We start from the raw sequence: 27,921 nt of genomic DNA, 5'->3' as shown, positions 1-27,921 counted from the left end.
GTGTTGGATGTAAGAGAGTTATACTGTGTTAGGTGCTAGAGAGTTGCACTGTAAGACTGTGTTGGGTGTAAGAGAGTTATACTGGGTTGGGTGTAAGAGAGTAACACTGTAAGACTTTGTTGGTTGTAAGGGCGTTAGACTGCTTAGCTTAGGGTGTAAGAGAGTTATACACTGTCGGGTATAAGAGAGTTATACTGGAAGTCTGTGTTGGGTGTAACAGAGTTTTACTGTGTTGGGTGTAAATGAGCTATACTGTGTTGGGTGTAAGAGCGTTATACTGTAAGACTTTGTTGGTTGTAAGAGCGTTAGACTGCTTAGGGTGTAAGGGAGTTATACTGTGTTGGGGGGTAAGAGAGTTATAATCTGTTGGGTGTAAGAGGGTTATACTATGTTGGGTGCATGGCAAGTTTTTGAATGACTTTACTAACGAGCGATATTAAAATTGTATAGCATGAGAGATATGTGATGGAAGGGGCTGTCCTGCATGAGTTGTGACGAAGGATCACATATTGACACATTCCTTTTGACAGGTCCTCCTGACAAGGTCTTGACAGAAGATGAGGTGTTCATTGGCAGCCTCTTGCTCCGACATCTTGAACTTATACAGTTCAACGCTCATGAGGTCAGTCACTTGGTTAACCAGTTAATTAATATGTCAGTTAACAGTAAATCAGTCAAATATATAAATCCCTGGTAAACTGGGTTTATTCAGTTAGCTAATCATCGTATAAATCGGTCAGTATGTTAGTCAGTTAATCAGTCAATTAGTCATTTACTCAAAAGTCAGTCAGACACTAAGTCGGTCCCTACTGTAAGTCAATAAGTCGATCAGTAAGTCAGTTAGTTTCTGAGCCAGTCAGTCAGTTAGTCAGTCAGTCAGTCAGTCAGTCAGTCAGTTAATAGGCCATTCCGTTAGTCATTTAGTCAGTAAGTAAGTAAGTCAGTCAGTCACTAAGTGGGTCACTACCGTAAGTCAATATAGGTCAGTCAGGGAGTCAGTTAGTTAGTCAGTCTGTAATGGGTGATAATCTCATCGTGGGACTTTATAGTAGGAAGGATTACAAAGCGGTAGCGTGGTCGCGTGTATTAAAAAGATGTGGTCCTGTGGAGTTTTCTAAAGCCAATACTAAGTACAAGTTATTTATTAGTTAACTGAAAAAACACTGTTAATTACGCTTCATAGGTAACTTTCGCAAGATCAATACCGTGTCGTTGCAATTTACCCTTAAACACAGCAAATAAAATAGGTTGCACTTCCCACTAGTTTCCTCCACGACCACCGCTCTACACAAATGGATCAGACTTATTTGCATCCGGTGGGAGACTTAGCAAGATGGGACCTCGTGTCCTGCCGAGTCACCCCATGGCTACGGCTCAGAGAGAGACATCTCCCCCCCTTTCCCTGGCGGGTAGAGATTCTGGATTGAGTGTGAATCCGTTTGAGTATCACTGAGTCTGCTGTGTCTGAGAGGTTGACTCCTTTTTGGAGCCAGTATTTATTTATTTTTTTTCAGGGCCACAGGGGCAGTACTTTTACATATATATATGAGGACAGGAACTGACTGCCCCTTTGTATCCCCATTTGGGACGATCTTAAATGGTCTGCTTTATGGTGGCGAGTCCGGGTTGCTGTAGGCCTATTGATTGTACTGCTGATGGAGGGAGTGTCAAAATTTCAGTACTATTGGTGGAAGGAGTGGCACTGTTGGCAGTACTACTAGTGGAGGGAATGGCACTATTGCCAATACTACTGGTGGAGGGAATGGCACTGTTGGCAGTACTTTTGGTGGACGGACTGCCAATTTTGGCAGTACTACTGGTGGAGGGAGTGGCACTGTTAGCAATATTACTAGTGGAGAGGGTGGCACTGTTGGCAGTACTACTGGTTGAGGGAGTGGCACTGTTGGCAGTACTACTGGTGGAGAGAGTGGCACTGTTGGCAGTACTACAGGTGGAAGGAGTGAAACTGTTGGCAATACTAATGGTGGATTGAGAGGCATTGTTGGCAGTATTACTAGTGTAGGGAATGGCACTGTTGGCAGAACTACTGGTGGAGGGAGTGACACTGTTGGTAGTACTACTGGCTGAGGGAGTGGCACTGTTAGCAGTAATACTAGTGTAGGGAGTGACCCTGTTGGCAGTACTACGGGTGAAGGGAGTGGCACTGTTGGCAGTACTACTAGTGAAGTGAGTGGCACTGTTGGCAGTACTACTGTTGGAAGGAGAGGTACTGTTGGCATTACTATTTGAGGAGGGAGTGACACTGTTGGCAATACTCCAGGAGCAGAAAGTGGCACAATTGCCAATATTAATGGTGGAGGTAGTGGTGCGGTTCGCAGTAGTACTAGTGGAGGGAGTGGCACTGCTAGCAGTACTACTTGTGTAGGGAGTGGTACTATTGCCAGTACTACTGGTATAGGGGTTAGCACTGCTGGCTGTTCTACTGTTGAATGGAGTTGAACTGTTGCCATTACGAGTGGTGGATGAAGTGGCATTGTTGGCAGAACTACTGGTGGATGGAGTGGCACTGTTGGCAGTACTACTGGTGGAAGGAGTGGCACTGTTGGCAGTACTTCTGGTGGAGGGACTGACACTGTTGGCAGTACTTCTGGTGGAGGCAGTGGTACTGTTGTCAAGACTACTGGTGGTAGTACTACTGGTGGAGGGAGTGGCACTGTTGGCAGTACTACTGGTGGAGGGAGTAGCACTGTTGACAGTTCTACTGGTGGAGAAAGTGACACTGTTAACATTACTACTGGTGGAAGGAGTGGCACTATTGGCAGTAATAACTAGTGGAGGGAATGGCACTGTGGGCAGTACTTTTGGTGGACGGACTGCCAATTTTGGCAGTACCACTGGTGGAGGGAGTGGCACTGTTAGCAATATTACTGGTGGAGAGGGTGGCACTGATGGTATTACTACTGGTGGAGGGAATGGCACTGTTAGCAATACTACATCTGGAGGGAGTTGCACTGTTGGCAGTGCTACTTGTGGAGGGAGTGGCACTGTTAGCAGTACTAGTGGTGGAGGGAGTGTCACTGTTGACAGTACTACTGGTGGAGGGAATGGCACTGGGGCAATACTGATGGTGGAAGGAATGGTACTGTTGGCAGTACTACTGGTGAAGGGAATGGTACTGTTGGTAGTAATACTGGTGGAGGTAGTGGCACTGTTCGCAATATTACTAGTGGAGGGAGGAGCACTGTTGGCAGTACTACTGGTGGAGGGAATGGTACTGTTCGCAGTACCTTGGTGGAGGGCTTGGCACTGTTGGTAGGAATACTGATGGAGAGCATGGCACTGTTGGTAGTACTACTGGTGGAGGGAGTGGCACTCTTGGTAGTACTACTGGTGGAGGGAGTGGCACTGTGGCAGTTCAACTGGTGGAGGGAATGGTACTGTTGGCAGTACCACTGGTGTATATAGTAGCACTGCTGGCAGTGCTACTTTAAGGTAGGGAGTGGTACTATTGCCACCACTTCTGGTGGATGGAGTGGCACTGTTGGTAGTACTACTAATGTTGGAAGTGGCACTGTTGACAGTACTACTTGTGGAGGGAATGACACTGTTGGTAGTACATCTACTGTAGGAAGTGGCACTGTTGACTGTACTAATGGTGTAGGGAGTAGGACTACTGGAACTACTACCGGTGGAGCGAGTGGCACTGTTGGCAAGACCACTGGTGTATGGAGTAGCACTGCTGGCAGTGCTACTTTGAGGTAGGGAGTGGTACTGTTGCCACTACTTCTGGTGGAAGGAGTGGCAATGTTAGCAGTATTACTTGTGTTTGGAGTGGCACTGTTGGCAATACTACTGGTGGAGGAAGTGGTACTGTAGGTAGTACTACTGGCGGAGGGAGTGGGACTGTAAGCAGTACTACTTGTGTATGGAGTGGCACTGCTGGCAGTACTACTGGTGGAGGGAGTGGCACTGTTGGCAGAAATACTTGTGCATGGAGTGGCACTGTTGGTAGAATTTCTGGTGGAGGGAGAGACACTGTTGGAAGTACTACTAGTGTAGGGACTGGCACTGTTGGCAGTACTACTGGTGGAGAGAGTGGCACTGTTGATCGCATTACTGGTAGATGGTGTGGCACTGTTAGCAGTACTACGGGTGGATGGAGTGGCACAATTGGCAGTAATACTATTGGAGTGAGTGGCACTGTTGAGAGTGCTTCTGGTGAAGGGAGTGGCACTGTTGCCTTTAATACTGTGGGAGTGAGTGGCACTGTTAACAGTACTACTGGAGGAGGAAGTAGGACTGTTGGCAGTACTACTGGTGGAGGAAGTGGCGTTGTTGGCAGTACTACTGTTGGAGGGAATGGCACTGTTGGAAATACTACTGGTGGAGGGAGTGGCACTGTTAGCAGTGCTACTGTTGGAGGGAATGGCACTGTTGGCAGTACTACTGGTAGAGGGAGTGGCACTGCTTGCAGTGCTACTAGTGGGCGTGGTGGCACTTTTGGCAGTACTACTGATGGTGGGAGTGACACTGTTGGCAGTACTACTGGTAGAGGGAGTGGCACTGTCGTCAAAGCTACTGGTGGAGGGAGTGGCGATGTTGGTAGTACTACTGGTGGAGGGAGTGGCACTGCTTGCAGTGCTACTCGTGGGAGGAGTGGCACTGTTGCCATTGCTACTGGTGGAGGGAGTGGCACTGTTGCAGTACTTCTGGTGGAGGGAGTGGCGCTGTTGCCAGGTCTACAGGTGTAGGGAGTAGCACTGCTGGCAGTTCTACTGGAGTATGGAATGGTACTGTTGGCAGTACTACTGGTGTAGGGAGTAGCACTGCTGGCAGTACTACTGGAGAATGGAGTGGTACTGTTGCCATTACTTCAGGTGGAAGGAGTGGTCCTGCTGGCAGTACTGCTTGTAGAGGAAGTGGCACTGTTTGGCAGCCCTACTGGTTTAAGGATTAGCACTGATGGCAGTGCTACTGGTGAAAGGAGTGGCACTGTTGGCAGTACTACTTGTGCAGGGGGTGGTACTGTTCATTGTACTGCTGGTGGAAGGAGTGGCACTGTTGGCAGTACTACTTATGCAGGGAGTGGTACTGTTGACTGTACTGCTGGTGGAAGGAGTGGCACTGTTGGCAGTACTATTGGTGGAAGGAATAGCACTGTTGGCAGTACTACTGGTCCAGGGAATGGCACTGTTGGCGGTAATAATGGTGGAGGAAGTGGCACAGTTGGCAATACTACTTGTGTAGGGAGTGGCACTGTTGCCAGTACTACTGGTGTATGGAGTGGCACTGCTTGCAGTGCTACTCGTGGAGGGAGTGGTACTGTTGCCAGTACTACTTGTGCATGGAGTGTCACTGTTGGTAGTATTTCTGGTGGAGGGAGTGACACTGTTGGAAGTACTACTAGTGTACGGACTGGCACTGTTGGCAGTACTACTGGTGGAGGGAGTGAAACTGTTGGCAGTACTACTGGTGGAGGGAGTGGCACTGTTGGCAGTACTACTGGCGTAGAGAGTAGCACTGCTGGCAGTACTACTGGTGTGGGGAGTGGCACTGTTGCCATTTCTACTGGTTGATGGAGTGGCACTGCTGACAGTACTACTGGTGGAGGGAGTGGTTCTGTTGGGAGTACTATTGGTGTAGGGTGTAGCACTGTTGACAGTACTACTGGTATAAGGATTAACACTGCTGGCAGTACTAATGGTGGAGGGAGTGGCTCTGTTGGCAGTACTACTGGTGTTGGGTGTAGCACTGTTGACAGTACTACTGATGTAGGCAGTGGCACTGGTGGCAGTACTACAGGTGGAGGAAGTGGTACTGTTGGCAGTACAATTGGTGTAGGGAATGGCACTGTTGGCAGTACTGCTGGTGGAGAGAGTGGCACTGTTTATAGTATTGTAATAGCCCCTGTCTTATAGGCAGAAGTATTAATATAAATGGGTTAATTACATTTTATTTATATTCTCTATCACCCTCTGTAACTTTCCACTAGCTATGAGGTAGCATGTTTAGAGCATATGATGAGGTGTGCTTACGGGAAGTCGCGTCACTTAGCAGCTGAGCTAAGGCATTAAGTAGCCGGCTCTCTAGCTACCTCTTGCGGTAGTAGTTTGATATCCTTGACGAGCGGAAGACGTTATTGAGAGCTATCGTGGATGGTTCCGTCTTCCCTCGAGGGAGGTACGTATTTTTCCGTACCCCCTCGATGGGTCGTTTCTCATTCTCACTCAACTATCGTATCGACAGGACGTCCTTAACAAAGCTATTTAATATCTCCGTCATCATTTTAAATCTCATGTTAACATCTAAATAGCTACATTGAGATAATTTACAGTGATTAACCTACGGTAATGCACAGTGGAACGATATAAAAACCATATATACTTTCACATGCTCCAGCCCCATTAACCCAGAAAGAATCAACGGTTAAAGGGCCAGTTCAGTACTACTGGTGGTGGGAGTGGCAATGTTAGCAGTGCCAGTACTACTTGTGGAGAGTGGCACTTTTTGCAATACTGCTGGTGGAGTGAGTGGCACTGTTGGTAGTACTACTGGTAGAGGGAATGACACTGTTGGCAGTACTACCGGTGGAGGGAGTGTCACTGTTGGCAGTACTACTGGTGGAGGGAATGGCACTGTTGTCAATACTACGTGTGGAGGGAGTGGCACTGTTGGTAGTACTACTGGTGGAGGGAGTGGCACTGCTGTCAATACTACGTGTGGAAGGAGTGTCACTGTTGGTAGTACTACTGGTGGAAGAAGGAGGGAGTGGCATTGTTGGCAGTAGTACTAGTGTAGGGAGTAGCACTGCTGGCAGTGCTATTGGTGGAGGGAGTAGCACTGTTGGAAGTATTTCTAGTGGGGTGTCGCGATCCCAATATCCTTTATACCTGGGGAGTGAAACCTACCCCAAGTTATTAACAAATAAAGGAACAAATAGGGAACACGGCAATAATTATCCCCACAAAAAACCTACTCAACTAATGTACTTGAATAAGTATGAACAAATTGAAGTAAGTAAGTCACAAAAGGGAAGATAATTAATTAATTCAATTTATGTTCTAAAGGGAGTACTGACTATAGCAAACAAGAATTTAAGGGAATAAATAATTGTATATAAAAATATGAGTGATGCCGGAAAGGTGAAAATATACCGTAAGGAGTTAGACCAAACGAATACTACTTAACATAACTATATTACACAGACATACAAAATATATACATACAACAATCCCTACAAAATAGTTATTTCCTACCAAACAGGAGATTCCTTACCACCAGGATCCCTTCCAAGGCCTAACTAAACGTGTCACTAATACCTGATACCCCTAGGGCATTGCAGAAGGCTGGACAAGGCACTAGACAAGGGTCAAGGCTAGAGAACGAATGGACACGTCTACCATACGCCACGGTTTTTCGCTACTCGCGAAGCGTGGGGCACGCCGTGGAGGAGAGCTTCTCATATCACGTGATCCAGGACATTTGCTGGATAGTTTATATAATTAATTAATACTACTCTTGATTTGACTTAACAGAGTAAGAAAATGATGCATATTAAAAACATACATAAATATACAATTAACCTAAGTAACTAAGAACAATAATAATATAATAAGTACAATTAACAAGTTAATAGCTCGTGTGAAATGTAGGCGTGAACATATGCCTCACGCTATGAGAGTTCCCGAGCGCTCAGGCACGTGACACCTCCCCCAAAAAGTGACCTTACAACTAACTGGAAGCGAAAATGGATATACAGCTACACAGTGAAAGTAATAACACAATCAGTTTAAATCAATATGAAGCAAAATAATTCATAATATAAACACAAGGTACTTAATGACAATAAAACAAAAAATAATTTGCATATAGACATAGTTTCTAAATAATCAGACTCGAGAAAGTGCATCAGCCAACACGTTCTCTTTTCCGCGGATATGGGAAATGTTCAAGTTATAGGGCTGAAGTGATAGAGCCCACCTCAAAAGTCTTTGGTTGGTATGTTTCATCTTGTCAACAAAAGTAAGTGGGTTATGATCAGTGAACACTTGAACGGGATAAGCAGTGCTGCCAATATATACTTTGAAGTTTTCTAGTGCCATGATCAGTGATAAAGCCTCCTTTTCAATGGTGGCATAGTTTCTTTGATATTTGTTAAATTTTCTAGAAAAATAGCACAGCGGATGAAGCACTTGATCACTCTCACCCTCTTGCAGAAGCACAGCACCGGCGCCAATTTCACTGGCGTCGACATGGAGAGTAAACTGTTTCTGGAGGTCAGGTGCAAGTAGTACAGGAGCATTTGCCAGCAGGGATTTAAGATTCTCAAAAGATTCCTGGCAAGCCGTAGTCCAGTTGAAGGTTTTCTTGCCACTCAGCAGGTCAGTCATGGGAGAGGCAACGGAGGAGAAGTTTGGACAAAAACGGCGGTAGTACCGCGCCATACCCAGCAACCTCATCACACTCTTCTTATCGCCTGGCACTGGATACTGTTGAATTGCCTCAATTTTGGCTGCTATAGGCTGGACTTCCCCTTGTCCGACCACATGCCCCAAGAAAGTGACGTGGGCATGGCCGAACTCAGTTTTGACGAGGTTCACCGTCAGCTTGCTTGCAGCCAGTACGGAGAAGAGGGCTTGTAGACGACTCATGTGATCTTCCCAGGAACTGCTGAAGACGATGAGGTCGTCTAGGTAACAGCAGACACCTTCCAGACCAGACGTGATGAAATTCATGAGGCGTTGAAAGGTTGCAGCGGCGTTCCGCATACCAAACGGAAGGACTGTGAATTGGTACAACCCCTCAGGAGTGACAAAAGCAGAGATGGCCCTGGAGCGTTCAGTCAGTCTTATCTGGTAGTAGCCCTGGAGGAGATCCAACTTGGTCACGTACCTTGCCTGTCCAAGATCGTTGATCACGTCGTCGATGCGTGGCAAGGGATAACCATCGGGTTCAGTGACAGCATTCACCTTGCGATAATCCACACATAGCCGCATTGACCCATTCGGCTTTGGAACTAGAACAACAGGGGATGCCCATGGACTGATGCTGGGTTCGACGAGGCCTAGCTCTTGAAGACGCTGTACCTCGGCTCGCACACACTCCCGCTTGAAGGCATTAAGACGGTAGGGACGCTGTCGGATTGGCTTGGCTCCCCTGGTCTCAACGTCATGCTCCAGCACTGAACAGGAGAGTGGGTAATCACCAACTATAATAAGATACTCCTGTAATAGAGACTTTATATTATTGGCTTGGTCACTAGAGAGATGGCACAACTTAGCACTGGGGTCCTCCAAGATAGTCGAGTTTTCCACTTTTACACTAGACCCATTCATTATTTCAGAAAAACACTGATCTTTATCATCCTTACACTCTGGCACAATGATGCAAGTTGGCAAGGATTGATCAACACAAGCAACTGCTTTTCCCAGGGTTTCGTTACGAACATGATATATATGACTTTAAAAGATTGACATGGATAAAGCATTTTTCTTACGCCGTTCAGGGGTGCTAATCACATAATTCACGTACCTCTGTTTTTCTAGTACTTCATATGGACCACTGTATTTGGATTTAAAAGGGTGATCATGTAAAGGCAGGAAGGCCAACACCTGCCCCCCCACTTGGAATTCTCTATGTTTTGCCTGATGGGCCTTATCAAAATGCAGTTTCATTTTCACCTGAGCACACCTTAAGTTGGACTGGGCAAGTTCTACAGCCAGACGCAACTTCTCCTTGAATTGGACCACATATGAAGCTAAGGGCGTCGCGCTCTGATCACTCAACCAACACTCTTTTAACACCTTAAGAGGCCCTCGCGCCTCATGTCCATAGACGAGCTGGAAGGGCGAGAATCCTAGCGACTCTTGTTTACTGTCCCGAACAGCAAACAAAAGCAGGTCAACTCCCTCGTCCCAATCCTTCCCAGTCTCCAGACAGAAGGTGCGCAACATGAGTTTTAGTGTCTGGTGAAATCTCTCTACCACCCCCTGTGACTGAGGGTGATAGGCCGAAGACCTCAACTGCCGGACTCCCAGGGTTTGCATTATCTGATTAAACAACCGGGAAGTAAAATTGGAACCCTGATCTGACTGCACCACTGTAGGAAGGCCTACTTGAGTGAAGAAGTGGGTTAAGGCTTTGATAACATTCTTCGCTGTGATGCGGCGCAAGGGAATGGCTTCAGGATAACGGGTTGCACAATCAATAATGGTTAGCAAGAACTGATGACCACGAGGGGTCTTAGGTAAGGGACCGACACAATCTATGACCACCTTACTAAAGGGCTCTTCAATGACTGGGATAGGATGCAGAGGGAATGGTTTAACACTTGGGTTCGGTTTCCCCGCTACCTGACAATCATGGCAAGTGCGACAGTAAGAGCTGACGTCTTTCTTCATCCGAGGCCAAAAGAACTGGGATAAAATTTTTGCATAGGTCTTCCTAACTCCTAAATGACCACCCACCCCATCATGAGCGATACTAAGTACGTCCTGCCGCAAAGGTTTGGGAATAACAACTTGATGATGAACTAACCAAGGGTGATTGGCAGGAGAATTGGAGGGACGGAACTTCCGCATTAATACACCAGACCTAGTGTAGTAGCAATTTGATTCTTGCTCAGCTTCTGTCTCAGTAACTGACCTATTGAGAAAACCTACTAGCTCAGGATCCCCTGCTTGTAGCTCAATAAACTTACTCCTAGTGATGGGAGAGGAACCAAAATTAGTGACATCTGGGTTCCTATCTCCATCAGAACTAATCTGGAGGTTATCTGGTTGTGGGGAATCCTCAAAAAATCCACTGAGACCAAGATCAGTATGGTCCGGCTGGACAAGATTATCCTCGGACTTCTCACAGTCCTGGAGGGAAACTTCATCAACTTCACTAGTCTCTTCTACCTCTGTACTGCGGCTCATGCTACGGGTCACAGCACACGCAGGGAACAACCCTGGAAAGTCTACTTCTAACTGCACAGTATTATTCTCGGCAGTGGGACAAGATGAGATCACAACATTAGGGAACATCATGTCGCCAACGAGGTCATTTCCTATCAATAGAGAGACCCCTTCTACAGGTAAGCTATCTACTACTCCTAACGTGACATAGCCTAACTTTATGGATGACCGCAGGTACACTTGACAAAGGGGAATACGCGACCCACCGGTCAAACCGTTCACAAGCACCCAGCTACCAGTATAGCATGAATCCAGGAATGGAGCAGCTTCTTTAGTAACAAAAGATAAGGCTGAGCCTGTGTCTCTCAAGAGTTTAACAGAAATGGGTTGACTGAATTGATCCAAAGCTAAGGAACCAGGAGAACAAAATGGTTCAAAGGTTGATATCACAGAAGAGGGGGAAGCATCCAGGGCAACAGTCTGACTGAGGGCAGTGACACAGGGCTCCAATAACTTCCCAGATTGCTCGGCCACCCTGACCAAAAGAGCGGGGGATCTTTGGTGAGAGGAATTTCTTTTCTTTAACTTGAGACAGTCGCTGATGACATGTCCTGGCTTCTTACAGTACCTGCAACTAGAGTTTCTCTCACCAGTAGGAGTAGATCCACCTGTCCCATGGACCATGGGCTCACCCGGGGTAGATGATGCAGAACCTGAGGGTCGGGTCGGTATGACAAGAGGCAGGGACCCCGGTGTAGATGTTGGTGTGGGCCGCTTGAAGGAAGTGAAGGACTGGGACATGGGAGCATAAGACCTGGAATTTACATTTCTATTAGTTAAGGAATAATGGTCAGCCACTGGACCAGCATCAGCCAGGGTACAGATACCTCTCTGATCCAAGTGTGCTCGAATGTCGCCTGGGATACACTTTCTAACCTCCTCTAGCAGGATTAGTTCAACAAGCTTGTCATGTTCTACATGGGCAGACTCACTTTCAATCCACCTCCGACAAAGGACCTGTTTCTGCCTGAAGAACTCCACAAATGTTTGTTTGTCAGTCTTCCGGCAGTTACGGAACTGTTGCCGGTAGGCTTCAGGAACAAGTTTATAAGCACTCAAAACCGCTGACTTAAGAAGGGCATAGTCTAGACATTGATCCTCAGAGAGGGCAGAAAACACATCTAATGCTTTACCAGTAAAAGATCTATAAATAAGTTGAGACCATTGAGAAACAGGCCACTTGTTAAGTCGGGCAATTTTCTCAAAAAGAGAGAAGAACTTGTCTGGTTCTTCCTCATTAAATTTAGGAACACTGTTGAGACATTTGTCTACATTGAATGTTGAAGTATTACTACCCTGAGCCAAACCTCGTTGTTTGAGAGTTTCCAGCTCATCTCGAGTCTCTTGAGTTCAACTTGTAAGGCCAAATTACTTGGTATAACAATTTCCTCTGAATTTCCCGACGGTTGGGCTATGATTTCATTGTCAATAAGGTAGTTGAGGACAGCCTCTTCTAACCTAGCCTTATTCATGGAAGAGCGGCCTTCTACTTCATAATAAGCAGCGAGGGATTGCCACTCTGCCTTAGTAAGCCCCTTCAGTACTTCGGCTGAAGGTGAAGCCAAAAAGCTTTCCAGGTCAAACATGTTGAACTCAAAATCGAGTAGCGAAAAAAAAGTAACCGTGGCAGCTAAGCTAACTAGCTAGCTAATTAATAATATCAAAATGCAATCAACTGTGAAACACAGCAAGGGATTAACCAAACACCTGGTACACAAGATAAGGGTTAACTCACCAGTAGCTTAAGCAATAACAGGATCAATATAAATGAACACTGTGAACACAGCAACTTGCATCCAAAAATACTTAGCGATGAAACAACACCTGGCGAGTAACAACACTTGATATGACACAACAATGGTGGTTAGTTCCCGGACACAGGCCCCCACTTGTCGCGATCCCAATATCCTTTATACCTGGGGAGTGAATCCTACCCCAAGTTATTAACAAATAAAGGAACAAATAGGGAACACGGCAATAATTATCCCCACAAAAAACCTACTCAACTAATGTACTTGAATAAGTATGAACAAATTGAAGTAAGTAAGTCACAAAAGGGAAGATAATTAATTAATTCAATTTATGTTCTAAAGGGAGTACTGACTATAGCAAACAAGAATTTAAGGGAATAAATAATTGTATATAAAAATAAGAGTGATGCCGGAAAGGTGAAAAATATACCGTAAGGAGTTAGACCAAACGAATACTACTTAACATAACTATATTACACAGACATACAAAATATATACATACAACAATCCCTACAAAATAGTTATTTCCTACCAAACAGGAGATTCCTTACCACCAGGATCCCTTCCTAGGCCTAACTAAACGTGTCACTAATACCTGATACCCCTAGGGCATTGCAGAAGGCTGGACAAGGCACTAGACAAGGGTCAAGGCTAGCGAACGAATGGACACGTCTACCCTATGCCACGGTTTTTTGCTACTCGCGAAGCGTGGGGCACGCCGTGGAGGAGAGCGTCTCATATCACGTGATCCAGGACATTTGCTGGATAGTTTATATAATTAATTAATACTACTCTTGATTTGACTTAACAGAGTAAGACAATGATGCATATTAATAACATACATAAATATACAAGTAACCTAAGTAACTAAGAACAATAATAATATAATAAGTACAATTAACAAGTTAATAGCTCGTGTGAAATGTAGGCGTGAAAATATGCCTCACGCTATGCGAGTTCCCGAGCGCTCAGGCGCGTGACAGGAGAGAATGGCACTGTTGGCAGCACTACTGGTGGAGGGAGTGTCACTGTTGGTAGTCCTACTTGTGGAGGGAATAACACTGTTGGTAGAACTACTGGTGGAGGGAGTGGCACTGTTGGCAATACTACTAGTGGAGGGAGTGGCACTGTTTACAGTACTACTGGTGGCCAGAATGGCACTGTTGACAGAACTACTGGTGGAGGGAGTGGCACTGTTGTTAATACTACTTATGGATGGAGTGGCACTGTTGGTAGTTCTACTGGTGTAGGGAGTGGCACTGCTGGCAGTACTACTGGTGTAGGGAGTGACACTGTTTCAGTACTTCTGGTGGACGGAGTGGCACTGTTGGCAGTAATATTGATGGAGGGGTGGCACTGTTGACAGTACTATTGGTGGAGGGAGTGGCACTGTTGACAGTACTGCTAGTGTAAGGAGTGACACTGTTGGCAGTACTACTGGTAGAGGGAGTGGCACTGTTGGCAGCACTGCTGGTGAAGGGAATGGCACTGTTGGCAGTATTACTGATGGAGGGAATGGCACTGTTGTTAGTACTACTGGTGGAGGGAGTGGCACTGTTGACAGTACTACTGGTGGAGTTTATGGCACTGTTGGCAGTACTACTAGTGGAGGGAGTGGCACTGTTGACAGTACTACTGGTGGAGAGAGTGGCACTCTTGGCAGTACTACTGGTGGAGTGAATGGAACTGTTGGCAGTATTACTAGTGGAGGGAGTGGTACTGTTGGCAGTAATATTGAGGGATGGAGTGGTACTGTTGACAGTACTACTGGTGGAGTGAATGGCACTGTTGGCAATACTACTGGTGGAGGGAGTGGTACTGTTGACAGTACTACTGGTGGAGAGAGTGGCACTCTTGGCAGTACTGCTGGTGGAGTGAATGGAACTGTTGGCAGTATTACTAGTGCAGGGAGTGGCACTGTTGACCGTACTACTGGTGGAGAGAGTGGCACTGTTGGCAGTACTACTGGTGGAGTGAATGGCACCGTTGGCAGTACTACTGGTGGAGGGAGTGGTACTGTTGACAGTACTACTTGTGTATAGTGTGGCACTGTTGGCAGTACTACAGGTGGAGAGAATGGAATTGTTGGCAGTATTACTAGTGGAGGGAGTGGCGCTGTTGGCAGTAATAGTGATGGATGGAGTGGTAATGTTGACAGTACTACTAATGTAGGGAGTGGCACTTTTGGCAGTACTATTGGTGGAGGGAGTGACACTCTTGGCAATGCTTCTGGTGGAGAGAGTGGCACTGTTGACCGAACTACTTGTGTATAGTGTGGCACTGTTGGTAGTATTATTGGTGGACGGAATGGCACTGTTGGTAGTTCTACTAATGTATGGAGTTGCACTGTTGACAGTACTACTTGTGTATGGAGTGTCACTGTTGACAGTATTACTGGTGGAAGGAGTGGCACTGTTGGAAGTACTACTAGTGTACGGACTGGCGCTCTTGACAGTACTACTGGAATGGCGGGACTGGCACTGTTGGCAGTACTACTGGTGTAGGGCGTGGCACTGTTGACAGTACTACTGGTGTAGGGAGTAGCACTGCTGGCCGTACTACTGGTGTAGGGCGTGGCACTGTTGACAGTACTACTGGTGTAGGAAGTAGCACTGCTAGCCGTACTGCTGGTGTAGGGCGTGGCACTGTGACAGTACTACTGGTGTTGGGAGTGGAATTCTTGGTGGTACTTCTGGTGTAGGGAGTGGCATTGTTGGCATTACTACTGATGTAGGGAGTGGCATTGTTGGCATTACTACTGATGTAGGGAGTGGCACTCTTAGTTGTAATACTGGTGTAGGGAGTGGCACTGTTGGCAGTACTCCTGGTGTAGGGAGTGGCACTGTTGGCAGTACTACTGGTGTAGGGAGTGGCACTGTTGGCAGTACTACTGGTGTAGGGAGTGGCACTGTTGGCAGTACTACTGGTGTAGGGAGTGGCACTGTTGGCATTACTACTGGTGTAGGGAGTGGCACTGTTGGCATTAATACTCGTTTAGGGAGTGGTACTCTTGGTGGTAGTTCTGATGTAGGGAGTGGCACTGTTGTGATACTTCTGGTGTACGGAGTGGCACTCTTGGTGGTACTTCTGGTGTAGGGACTGGCACTGTTGTGGTACTTCTGGTGTAGGGAGTGGCACTGTTGTGGTACTTCTAGTGTAAGGAGTGTCACTTTTGGTGTTACTTTTGGTGTCGGGAGTGGCTCTCTTGGTGGTACTTCTAGTATAGGGAGTGGCACTGTTGTGGTACTTCTTGTGTAGGGAGTGGCACTGTTGTAGTACTTTTGGTGTAGGGAGTTTCACTGTTATGGTATTTCTGGTGTATGGAGTGACACTGTTGGTGGTATTTCTGTTGTAGGGAGTGGCATTGTTGGTGGTAATTCTGGTGTAAGGAATGGCACTCTTGGTGGTACTCCTGGTGTAGGGAGTGGCACTGTTGTGGTCCTTCTGGTGTAAGGAGTGGCACTGTTGTGGTATTTCTGGTGTATGGAGTGGCACTGTTGGTGGTACTTCTGGTGTAGGGAGTGGCAATGTTGTGTTACTTCTGGTGTAGGGAGTGGCACTGTTGTGGTATTTCTGGTGTATGGAGTGGCACTATTGGTGGTACTTCTGGTGTAGGGAGTGTCACTCTTGTGTTCCTTCTGGTGTAAGGAGTGGCACTGTTGGTGGTACTGCTAGTGTAGAGAGTGGCACTTTTGTTGGTACTACTGGTGTTGGGAGTAGAATTCTTTGTGTTACTTCTGGTGTTGGGAGTGGAATTCTTGGACTTCTGGTGTAGGGAGTGGCATTGTTGGCATTACTACTGATGTAGGGAGTCGCACTGTTCGTGGTACTTCCTTACTTTCTTGGTTATGAGCATGTGCCTGCGCCTGTGTGGGCATCTTTCAACTACTGAAAATTAATTTGCGAGGGGTGGTGTAAGAGGCTGGACATATGAATAGATAGGTGGAGGAGGAAGGTAAATCAAACAGCGGCTTACAAGTGAAGAAAGATCTCACCTCCAACAAGAAAGAGAAAGGTGTTGACTTACAATCAAGGGTCATCACTCTACATACTGTGAGACTATATGGCCAAAATAAAGTATTCCAGGTAGCTGTTGGTGTGTTTATCTGTGTTTGTATGTAGAGGATATAAGCAGTTTGTTTTAATGAAACTTAATGGGGATTTTCTTCCCATAGGATGATGGGTGAGTGTTGATGAGTTGCAAGTAAGACTTATGTGGAGCAACAAAATTCATGATAACATTTTCAGTAGTACTGCTACTTCTACTTTTAAATTATAATTGTATTACTATTATTATTATAATTATTATTATTTTGATTATTGAAATTTTCCTTCGTATAATTTTCAATATCAATATTAATTGTACCATTTAGATAATTATTTTCATTATTCTAATTATTATCATAATTATATTAATTGTTGCTTAACTTTTTTCATTGGTGATATTTAATTATGATGGTCCTCTTCCTGGGTTATGGTGGCGCTGTGTCTGGCAGCTCAGTGGAATGGCTTTCGCTGAGGGAGAAAACAACTTCAAAAAGACAAAGAGTGTCTTCCTCGGGCTGGCTGTGTACCCGACTGTGTCCTTCTGTAACCACTCCTGCTTCCCCGCTGTCACCAGGTAGTAACTTTCAAGTTTTATGCAAAATATGAATACAAGCACAGACTTATTTACAAGTAATGGTAGTACGTGGTGAGTATCATAAAGGTGGAGCCTTAATAAAATGATTAAGTGGAAGTCCATAGTTAAGTAAGAAATGTATTGTAGCTACCTAGTGGTATTTACCTTAAATCGTCGGTGCTTTTAATCCAAAAAAAAAAATTAACTTAGCCACTGAGAATCTGTCATCAAATTTTTGAAGGGATTATTTGAATTTTGCTCATATTATGTATAATAAGAGACATTTAATTGTGAAGTAGACTGTATCATGGTGAATGTTTATTTATTACCGAGTTAAGTAACTTCGATAGAGATGTTATGGCCAAATTCATACATTACTCATCTTCTGTCCATAGAATGCCTGGTTTAATTAAGTCTTGTACCAGGGATTTTGTATTGTAGCGTTCTCACCAGTTAAGTAAGTGTCGAGATCATTACGAGTTCAGGTCTCGGTCCCAGACACCCGTGGTTTCGGATATTTGCTCGAGACGCTTCAAAACCACAAATTTATTTACGGTTTTAATTTTCAGGAAGTTAACAACTGGTTAAGTTGAACCTACATTTTGAATCGCCTTAACGAGTCACAAGTGATTATAGTGTTGCTTATGACCTAAACTGAACAATGACCTTGAGTAATGACCGAACTCATGGAAAAAAAATTCTGTTGTTGCTAAAACAGTATGGGGGAACATATAAAAATACGTCTGTTGTTTTTTTATTGAACTTGAAAATGCACAAATGATGCATGTTACCGCCGAATCATCTCTTGATCCTGTACATATAATATTAACACTGCCATAACAAACCAGGTTCGTTCCACAGCTTAGGGCATAATCACAGCAATCGCAGAAAAGCATTACGAATTTATAACATTTCAGGACACACTTTTTGGAAAACTAGGCGTCTATGAGGTATTATTCCTCATTTATTACAGAGCAAGTGCACAAATGAATAAAATGAATATATGAAAAGTGCAGACTTCCTGCAGGTGCAGGAGCAACACAGTTATTTTACATCTACACTGCTGAGGTGGTATAAGAGGTGGCTGAAATATCCACCTGGGGCTCCATCAGGTGGTGTCTGAGTCCTTCATCCATCCGTAATCTTCTGGAGATGGCATTTTCAGTAGAGGAGTGTCACTTCTGGCCTAGATGGAGACTTGATATAGGGCTCTGTTAGAATAAAGGAGTAGAGCATCTGCTGTTGGCACTCCACTCTTTGAGACTTGTGGCAGAACAGTGCTTTTCATAGGATATTGATTTATTATGCAGGCGGCATGTGAACCATTCAATAATTTTAAGGTTTTAATCCTTTGCCTTGTTGGGGGAGAGGCCCGTCATTGTGAGACTTCTCATTATCTGCATTAGTTCTGCACCAAAGTTCTGTCATGTGTGCCAAGTCATGATACTTCTTTGCAGGACCCCTGACCTTGGGATTGTGTGATATAGTTCAGCTAATCTTGTTTCTCTTTGAGTGCCTTTTCAAAGACTGACAGATTCTCTAGAATGGTGATTTAATATGGAAGGTAGACAGATTCTCTAGAATGGTGACTAAATATGGAAGGTAGACAGATTCTCTAGAATGGTGACTACAAATATGGAAGGTATCGCAGCTCTTGTGATCTCTACCTCCAGCTGAAGTACGAATGTATGTGACTTCGGTAATCCTTCAGTCTTAACCTCCTCACATGATCCTTTCTCACGAGGGGTTCCTGGTTCATGTATCGACTTGTCCTGAAACAGACTCATGGCTGTCGCGTAAAAAGTTTTTTTCGATGTAGTGGATGTTCGGTTATGATCGATATTACGTATCGCACCCATCGTAAAGACACCTTTCTGTATGTCCGTTGGGCAAACCAACATTTCTTTTGTGAATTGTTTGGAGAAAAATGAGGCCACCTCTGATTCATGATGGATGACTCTTTTTTTAGCTGTAGGAGAGTCTGTTGAGAAAATTGCCAAATATCTTACTTCTGAATTGTGAGTGACAGTATAGGCCAAGGAAGGAAGTCATTGGGAGAGCGCGAGTTTTACTCGTATTAGACGTAGCCTGTTTCGAAACAATGCTGAAAGCCATCAGCTGTTTGGATTCAGTCTTCAATGAAGGTTCTTCAAGAGTCATCGAAAGGAAGAATTTTAGTGCTGGAGGAATGGCCTTCTCCTGGCAGTCATGCTCAAACTCACTGTTACGAGTGTCCACCATAAGTTTCTTGTTCTTGGTATGAAATACGTTGGTTCGAATGGTGTGTGGTTGGCTCGAGCAGTTTCGCTCATTACTCGCCCATACTGACTGAGTCATCATTTAAGTATTAATTTTGTTTATTACATTATATATTTATTGTATTATGTTTGATTGTATTGTTTGATTGTATTAGGTTTGTATATAGGTTAGATAAGTGGAATTAAAGTCAGTAGGGCAATTTATATAAAGTTTATGTTTTGGCTAATCAGGATATGTTACGTCAGTATTTGACGATAGAGAGGTGACGTCGGTGACCGGCTGGTAGTCGGTAGTCAGTCTAGGCACAGCTGTCTCAAGTTAAGTAGTATACCCTCTCTCTGGTGTTTTGGGAGTTGGAATTTGAGTATTGAGATTTGTTTTGCTTGATGTTGATATTGTGTGATCTTGTTGGACCTCCAGTCCTTACTCAGCCACTTCCAAACATCTTGTCGTATTATTAATGTTATTTATTTTATTTTATACATATGTGATGGTGGGAATAAGTTAATAAATGTTCATATTTTTATTGAATTGCTGAGGTAACCTGTTAACTTGACCTTTGTTGGGAAAACTTGGGATTAAGAATATAATAATAGATACTGATATATTTGAAAGATTTAAGTGATTTGTGTTTATGTAACGATCTACCCTAGGGTCGTAACACTCGCCACTGAATGACCATAATGGTACCTGCTTAATCTCTTGGTGAAGAAGGCCAGCAGCTTTTGCAAGGATCCAAAAATTGCTTTCTGCAGTGCCCACATTGGTTGAATTCATGATGTACTTCACAGTGTCAGGGAACACGAGGATCACATTCTTCCCATCAGTCTATTCTTTCAAGCCAGGAAAACGACCAATAAACGATTCTTTTATTCGAGTGTGATGAACATAACCTGCTTCAACAGCCGCGTTTTTTCAGTGTCTCCGACAGTCGTTCCTCCAGGTCTCTGAGTCTGAAAGACAGTTTTCCTTCACCAACTTCCCAGCTGATTTCACCATAGAACTCCACAAGAGCGTGAAACCAGGCCTCTCTACATTGATCTTTGGGTTTGCGGGTCGCCTCTCGCCGTTTGCTACGTAATCGGTTGTTAATGGTTGTCAGACACTGAAAATTATAGAAAGCATCAGCTGCCGTAAGATCGCCTCCAGGGGGCAGTCTGGCCATAATATCAAAGTCTTGGTGGATCTGAATTCCCATCATAATGTTGGCATCCTGGGATGTTGTTAACACACTGCCAATGGTAGATGGACTAGTCAGCCTTCCTAAAGTTCTAGGTGCAATGACAGCACGATATCTCGTGACGTTCATGGCTCGGGTGTGTATGATATATATGGACACAAAGTAGTACCTTCAGCTGTATATTATTATATTACTCTTATATTACTATTATTAATTATGTATAGTAAAGTATTACAGAACATGTATTAATTCTATGTAATATTCCATTTATTGTGCACCAAATTATGTATATAAATTATCACATTTATACTTTATGTATTCAGCTTGTGAATGCTGGCATCTGTATAGGCCAGCGCGTAGTAATACATAGATAGATGTAGAAGTAGTTAAGACTGAGTTCTGGTGGTGTGCCCACAGGCTTCCCGTGTCCAACTGTATCATCTCCCGTACGAGAATAGAACCTACTTTTAAAGACAACAAGTGTTTGTATATACCCTCAGTAATATAGAACATTCTTTGGGTATCTGGCAATACGCTAGAGGGTGAATCTTGATAAGTTGGTTACTGGAGGACTTTAGCCTGCGCCCTTTGAAGAGACCTGGCTGAAACTTGGACGAAGCACTTTTTGTGCCATTTTGGTGATGAAATCACAGGCTTCCTCAGCCCCACCTGACACACGATCCACTGGGAACACAAGAGTCTTTCGAGATGGTCCCTTGAACAAAACAAAGCCCTGTTCGGTTCATCAATTGGAAAGAAAAGGGAAAATTTATTGCATATTCTGCATAACTGTTATATAACCCTAAGTAAAATTAACATATTATAAATATTAATAATGATATTATTGTTAGGTTAGAGAAAATCTCTACATTATACTGTATATGCATAATGTCCATCCAAGAGTAAGCAAACTTGTGGTCATGTGATTAACCTTATGATCACGTGTGTATGACCAGGTGACCTGGTGGGTTGTATATGCCTTAGACTCTTAGAGTGTGGCTCTGCTTTAATACAAAGATCATTTTGACACCAAAACCAGTCTACTACACCTTCGGATGTTTTTACCATCTGACCTTGATACCCGGACTGATCTTGACCTTGAAACCTTTGCCCTTTAGGGCCAAAACTTTCTACTACCACATTGTACACCTATACCATTTTTTTTCACGATTACGGCAAAGTTGTAAATTTTGACGGATTTCCCCCTGACTATCATCAGTATTTTGGCTCTCAGTGTGAACGGCAACACGAGACCAAGAGGGTCATAAATGCCACTTGGGTCAGAATCATTCTAGTAGTTAAAATAAGAGAAGTGTAACTGGCATTTATAACGAAGGGCAACTCGGACCTTACACAAAGTTTAGGGGATTTAATTATTTACCCGTCCTTTAGGTAGAAAATGACTCTCTTTGGGAGTCTAATATAATCCACGAATTTTCTCGTTTTCTGTAACCAATATCGTTATGTTTGACTTTACTCGACATAATTTAATGTTTCACACGAAAAAAACCCTGCAATTATTACCTTCTCGGTATCAAGCATGAGCTCACATGCATTAGATTTAACGTCAGTAGAATGATAATGACATCCACATACTGTATGTGTTGTTACTTACCATAAAATTAAATACCTGAGCATACTCACAAATTGGGTTATCAACTGTATGGTGCAAGACCACGGTCATCATCACCAGTTTTATGATCACTAGGTGTCATCATCAATAGTGTTATGATCACTAGGTGTCATCATCAATAGTGTTATGATCACTAGGTGTCATCATCAATAGTGTTATGATCACTAGGTGTCATCATCAATAGTGTTATCATCACTAGGTGTCATCATTACTAGTGTTATGATCACTAGGTGTCATCATCACTAGTGTTATGATTACTAAGTGTCATCATCACTAGTGTTATGATCACTAGGTGTCATCATCACTAGTGTTATGATTACTAGTGTCATCATCACTAGTGTTATGATTACTAGTGTCATTATCACTAGTGTTATGATTACTAGTGTCATTATCACTAGTGTTATGATTACTAGTATCATTATCACTAGTGTTATGATTACTAGTGTCATCATCACTAGTGTTATGATTACTAGTGTCATTATCACTAGTGTTATGATTACTAGTGTCATTATCACTAGTGTTATGATTACTAGTGTCAACATCACTAGTGTTATGATTACTAGGTGTCATCATCACTAGTGTTATGATCACTAGGTGTCATCATCACTAGTGTTATGATTACTAGTGTCATCATCACTAGTGTTATGATTACTAGTGTCATTATCACTAGTGTTATGATTACTAGTGTCAATATCACTAGTGTTATGATTACTAGTGTCATTATCACTAGTGTTATGATTACTAGTGTCATCATCACTGGTGTTATGATTACTAGTGTCATCATCACTAGTGTTATGATCACTAGGTGTCATCATCACTAGTGTTATGATTACTAGTGTCATCATCACTAGTGTTATGATTACTAGTGTCATTATCACTAGTGTTATGATTACTAGGTGTCATCATCACTAGTGTAATGGTCACTAGGTATCATCATCACTAGTGTTATGATTACTAGTGTCATCATCACTAGTGTTATGATCACTAGGTGTCATCATCACTAGTGTTATGATCACTAGGTGTCATCATCACTTGTGTTATGATCACTAGGTGTCATCATCACTAGTGTTATGATCACTAGGTGTCATCATCACTAGTGTTATGATCACTAGGTGTCATCATCACTAGTGTTATGATCACTAGGTGTCATCATCACTAGTGTTATGATCACTAGGTGTCATTATCGCTAGTGTTATGATTACTAGGTGTCATCATCACTAGTGTAATGGTCACTAGGTATCATCATCACTAGTGTTATGAATACTAGTGTCATCATCACTTGTGTTATGATCACTAGGTGTCATTATCACTAGTGTTATGATTACTAGGTGTCATCATCACTAGTGTAATGGTCACTAGGTGTCATCATCACTAGTGTTATGATTACTAGTGTCATCATCACTAGTGTTATGATCACTAGGTGTCATCATCACTAGTGTTATGATCACTAGGTGTCATTATCACTAGTGTTATGATTACTAGGTGTCATCATCACTAGTGTAATGGTCACTAGGTATCATCATCACTAGTGTTATGATTACTAGTGTCATTATCACTAGTGTTATGATTACTATGTGTCATCATCACTAGTGTAATGGTCACTAGGTATCATCATCACTTGTATTATGATTACTAGTGTCATCATCACTAGTGTTATGATCACTAGGTGTCATCATCACTAGTGTTATGATTACTAGTGTCATCATCACTAGTGTTATGATTACTATTGTCATTATCACTAGTGTTATGATTACTAGTGTCATCATCACTGGTGTTATGATTACTAGTGTCATCATCACTAGTGTTATGATCACTAGGTGTCATCATCACTAGTGTTATGATCACTAGGTGTCATCATCACTAGTGTTATGATTACTAGTGTCATTATCACTAGTGTTATGATTACTAGTGTCATTATCACTAGTGTTATGATTACTAGTGTCATTATCACTAGTGTTATGATTACTAGTGTCATTATCACTAGTGTTATGATTACTAGTGTCATCATCACTGGTGTTATGATTACTAGTGTCATCATCACTAGTGTTATGATCACTAGGTGTCATCATCACTAGTGTTATGATTACTAGTGTCATCATCACTAGTGTTATGATCACTAGGTGTCATCATCACTAGTGTTATGATCACTAGGTGTCATCATCACTAGTGTTTTGATTACTAGTGTCATTATCACTAGTGTTATGATTACTAGTGTCATTATCACTAGTGTTATGATTACTAGTGTCATTATCACTAGTGTTATGATTACTAGTGTCATTATCACTAGTGTTATGATTACTAGTGTCATCATCACTGGTGTTATGATTACTAGTGTCATCATCACTAGTGTTATGATCACTAGGTGTCATCATCACTAGTGTTATGATTACTAGTGTCATCATCACTAGTGTTATGATCACTAGTGTCATCATCACTAGTGTTATGATTACTAGGTGTCATCATCACTAGTGTTATGATCACTAGGTGTCATCATCACTAGTGTTATGATCACTAGGTGTCATCATCACTAGTGTTATGTCATCATCACTAGGTGTCATCATCACTAGTGTTATGATCACTAGGTGTCATCATCACTAGTGTTATGATCACTAGGTGTCATCATCACTAGTGTTATGATCACTAGGTGTCATCATCACTAGTGTTATGATCACTAGGTGTCATCATCACTAGTGTTATGATCACTAGGTGTCATCATCACTAGTGTTTTGATTACTAGTGTCATTATCACTAGTGTTATGATTACTAGTGTCATTATCACTAGTGTTATGATTACTAGTGTCATTATCACTAGTGTTATGATTACTAGTGTCATTATCACTAGTGTTATGATTACTAGTGTCATCATCACTGGTGTTATGATTACTAGTGTCATCATCACTAGTGTTATGATCACTAGGTGTCATCATCACTAGTGTTATGATTACTAGTGTCATCATCACTAGTGTTATGATCACTAGGTGTCATCATCACTAGTGTTATGATCACTAGGTGTCATCATCACTAGTGTTTTGATTACTAGTGTCATTATCACTAGTGTTATGATTACTAGTGTCATTATCACTAGTGTTATGATTACTAGTGTCATTATCACTAGTGTTATGATTACTAGTGTCATTATCACTAGTGTTATGATTACTAGTGTCATCATCACTGGTGTTATGATTACTAGTGTCATCATCACTAGTGTTATGATCACTAGGTGTCATCATCACTAGTGTTATGATTACTAGTGTCATCATCACTAGTGTTAACATTACTAGTTGTCATCATCATTAGTGTTATGATCACTAGGTGTCATCATCACTAGTGTTATGATTACTAGTGTCATCATCACTAGTGTTATGATCACTAGGTGTCATCATCATTAGTGTTATGATCACTAGGTGTCATCATCACTAGTGTTATGATCACTAGGTGTCATCATCACTAGTGTTATGATCACTAGGTGTCATCATCACTTGTATTATGATTGCTAGTGTCATCATCACTAGTGTTATGATCACTAGGTGTCATCATCACTAGTGTTATGATTACTAGGTGTCATCATCACTAGTGTTATGATTACTAGGTGTCATCATCACTAGTGTAATGGTCACTAGGTATCATCATCACTAGTGTTATGATTACTAGTGTCATCATCACTAGTGTTATGATCACCAGGTGTCATCATCACTAGTGTTATGATCACTAGGTGTCATCATCACTAGTGTTATGATCACTAGGTGTCATCATCACTAGTGTTATGATCACTAGGTGTCATCATCACTAGTGTTATGATTACTAGTGTCATCATCACTAGTGTTATGATCACTAGGTGTCATCATCACTAGTGTTATGATTACTAGGTGTCATCATCACTAGTGTTATGATCACCAGGTGTCATCATCACTAGTGTTATGATCACCAGGTGTCATCATCACTAGTGTTATGATCACTAGGTGTCATCATCACTAGTGTTATGATTACTTGAGTGTTATGATCACCAGAAAATAATATCACTAGTGTTATGATCACCAGGTGTCATACTTCACTAGTGTTATGATCACTAGGTGTCATCATCACTAGTGTTATGATCACTAGGTGTCATCATCACTAGTGTTATGATTACTAGTGTCATCATCACTAGTGTTATGATCACTAGGTGTCATCATCACTAGTGTTATGATTACTAGGTGTCATCATCACTAGTGTTATGATTACTAGGTGTCATCATCACTAGTGTTATGATCACTAGGTTGTCATCATCACTAGTGTTATGATTACTAGTGTCATCATCACTAGTGTTATGATTACTAGTGTCATCATCACTAGTGTTATGATCACGAGGTGTCATCATCACTAGTGTAATGGTCACTAGGTGCCATTATCACTAGTGTTATGATTACTAGTGTCATCATCACTAGTGTTATGATCACTAGGTGTCATCATCACTAGTGTTATGATCACTAGGTGTCATCATCACTAGTGTTATGATCACTAGGTGTCATCATCACTAGTGTTATGATTACTAGTGTCATCATCACTAGTGTTATGATCACTAGGTGTCATCATCACTAGTGTTATGATTACTAGGTGTCATCATCACTAGTGTAATGGTCACTAGGTGTCATCATCACTAGTGTTATGATCACTAGGTGTCATCATCACTAGTTTTATGATTACTAGTGTCATCATCAATAGTGTTATGATTACTAGTGTCATCATCACTAGTGTTATGATCACTAGGTGTCATCATCACTAGTGTTATGATCACTAGGTGTCATCATGACTATGATCACTAGGTGTCATCATCTAGTGTTATGATCTAGTGAGTGTTATGATCACTAGGTGTCATCATCACTAGTGTTATGATCACTAGGTGTCATCATCACTAGTTATGATCACTAGGTGTCATCATCACTTTATGTGTCATCATCACTAGTGTTATGTATGATCACTAGTGTGTCACGAGTGATCATCACTAGTGTTATGGTAGATCACTATATGATCACTAGGTGTCATCATCACTAGTGTTATGATCACTAGGTGTCATCATCTCTAGTGTTATGATCACTAGGTGTCATCATCTCTAGTGATATGATCACTAGGTGTCATCATCACTAGTATTATGATTACTAGTGTCATCATCACTAGTGTTATGATCACTAGTGTATCATCAATAGCGTTTATGATCACTAGTGTCATCATCTCTAGTGATATGATCACTAGGTGTCATCATCTCTAGTGATATGATCACTAGGTGTCATCATCACTAGTATTATGATTACTAGTGTCATCATCACTAGTGTTATGATCACTAGGTGTCATCATCACTAGTGTTATGATCACCAGGTGTCATCATCACTAGTGTTATGATCACTAGGTGTCATCATCTAGTGTTATGATCACTAGTGTCATCATCACTAGCGTTTATGATCACTAGTGTCATCATCTCTAGTGATATGATCACTAGGTGTCATCATCTCTAGTGATATGATCACTAGGTGTCATCATCACTAGTATTATGATTACTAGTGTCATCATCACTAGTGTTATGA

At 42.7% G+C, this 27,921-nt stretch overlaps 1 protein-coding gene across 1 annotated transcript in view; it reads left to right on the top strand.

Moving 5' to 3' along the window:
- LOC121868942 (SET and MYND domain-containing protein 4-like) overlaps nt 1-27,921 on the top strand; it is a 147,517-nt gene that overhangs the window by 47,503 nt on the left and 72,093 nt on the right. Inside the window, exons 2-3 of the mRNA XM_042369974.1 lie at nt 531-622; nt 17,167-17,291. Of these exons, the coding sequence (XP_042225908.1) occupies nt 531-622; nt 17,167-17,291 (217 nt within the window). The remainder of the gene's footprint in view (nt 1-530; nt 623-17,166; nt 17,292-27,921) is intronic.

The sequence above is a fragment of the Homarus americanus genome, unplaced genomic scaffold (genome assembly GCF_018991925.1).
Source record: "Homarus americanus isolate GMGI-L3 unplaced genomic scaffold, GMGI_Hamer_2.0 scaffold24694, whole genome shotgun sequence".
Taxonomy (NCBI): domain Eukaryota; kingdom Metazoa; phylum Arthropoda; class Malacostraca; order Decapoda; family Nephropidae; genus Homarus; species Homarus americanus.
Note: the sequence above shows the minus strand (reverse complement) of the source record. Positions and strands in the feature narration are given on the sequence as shown.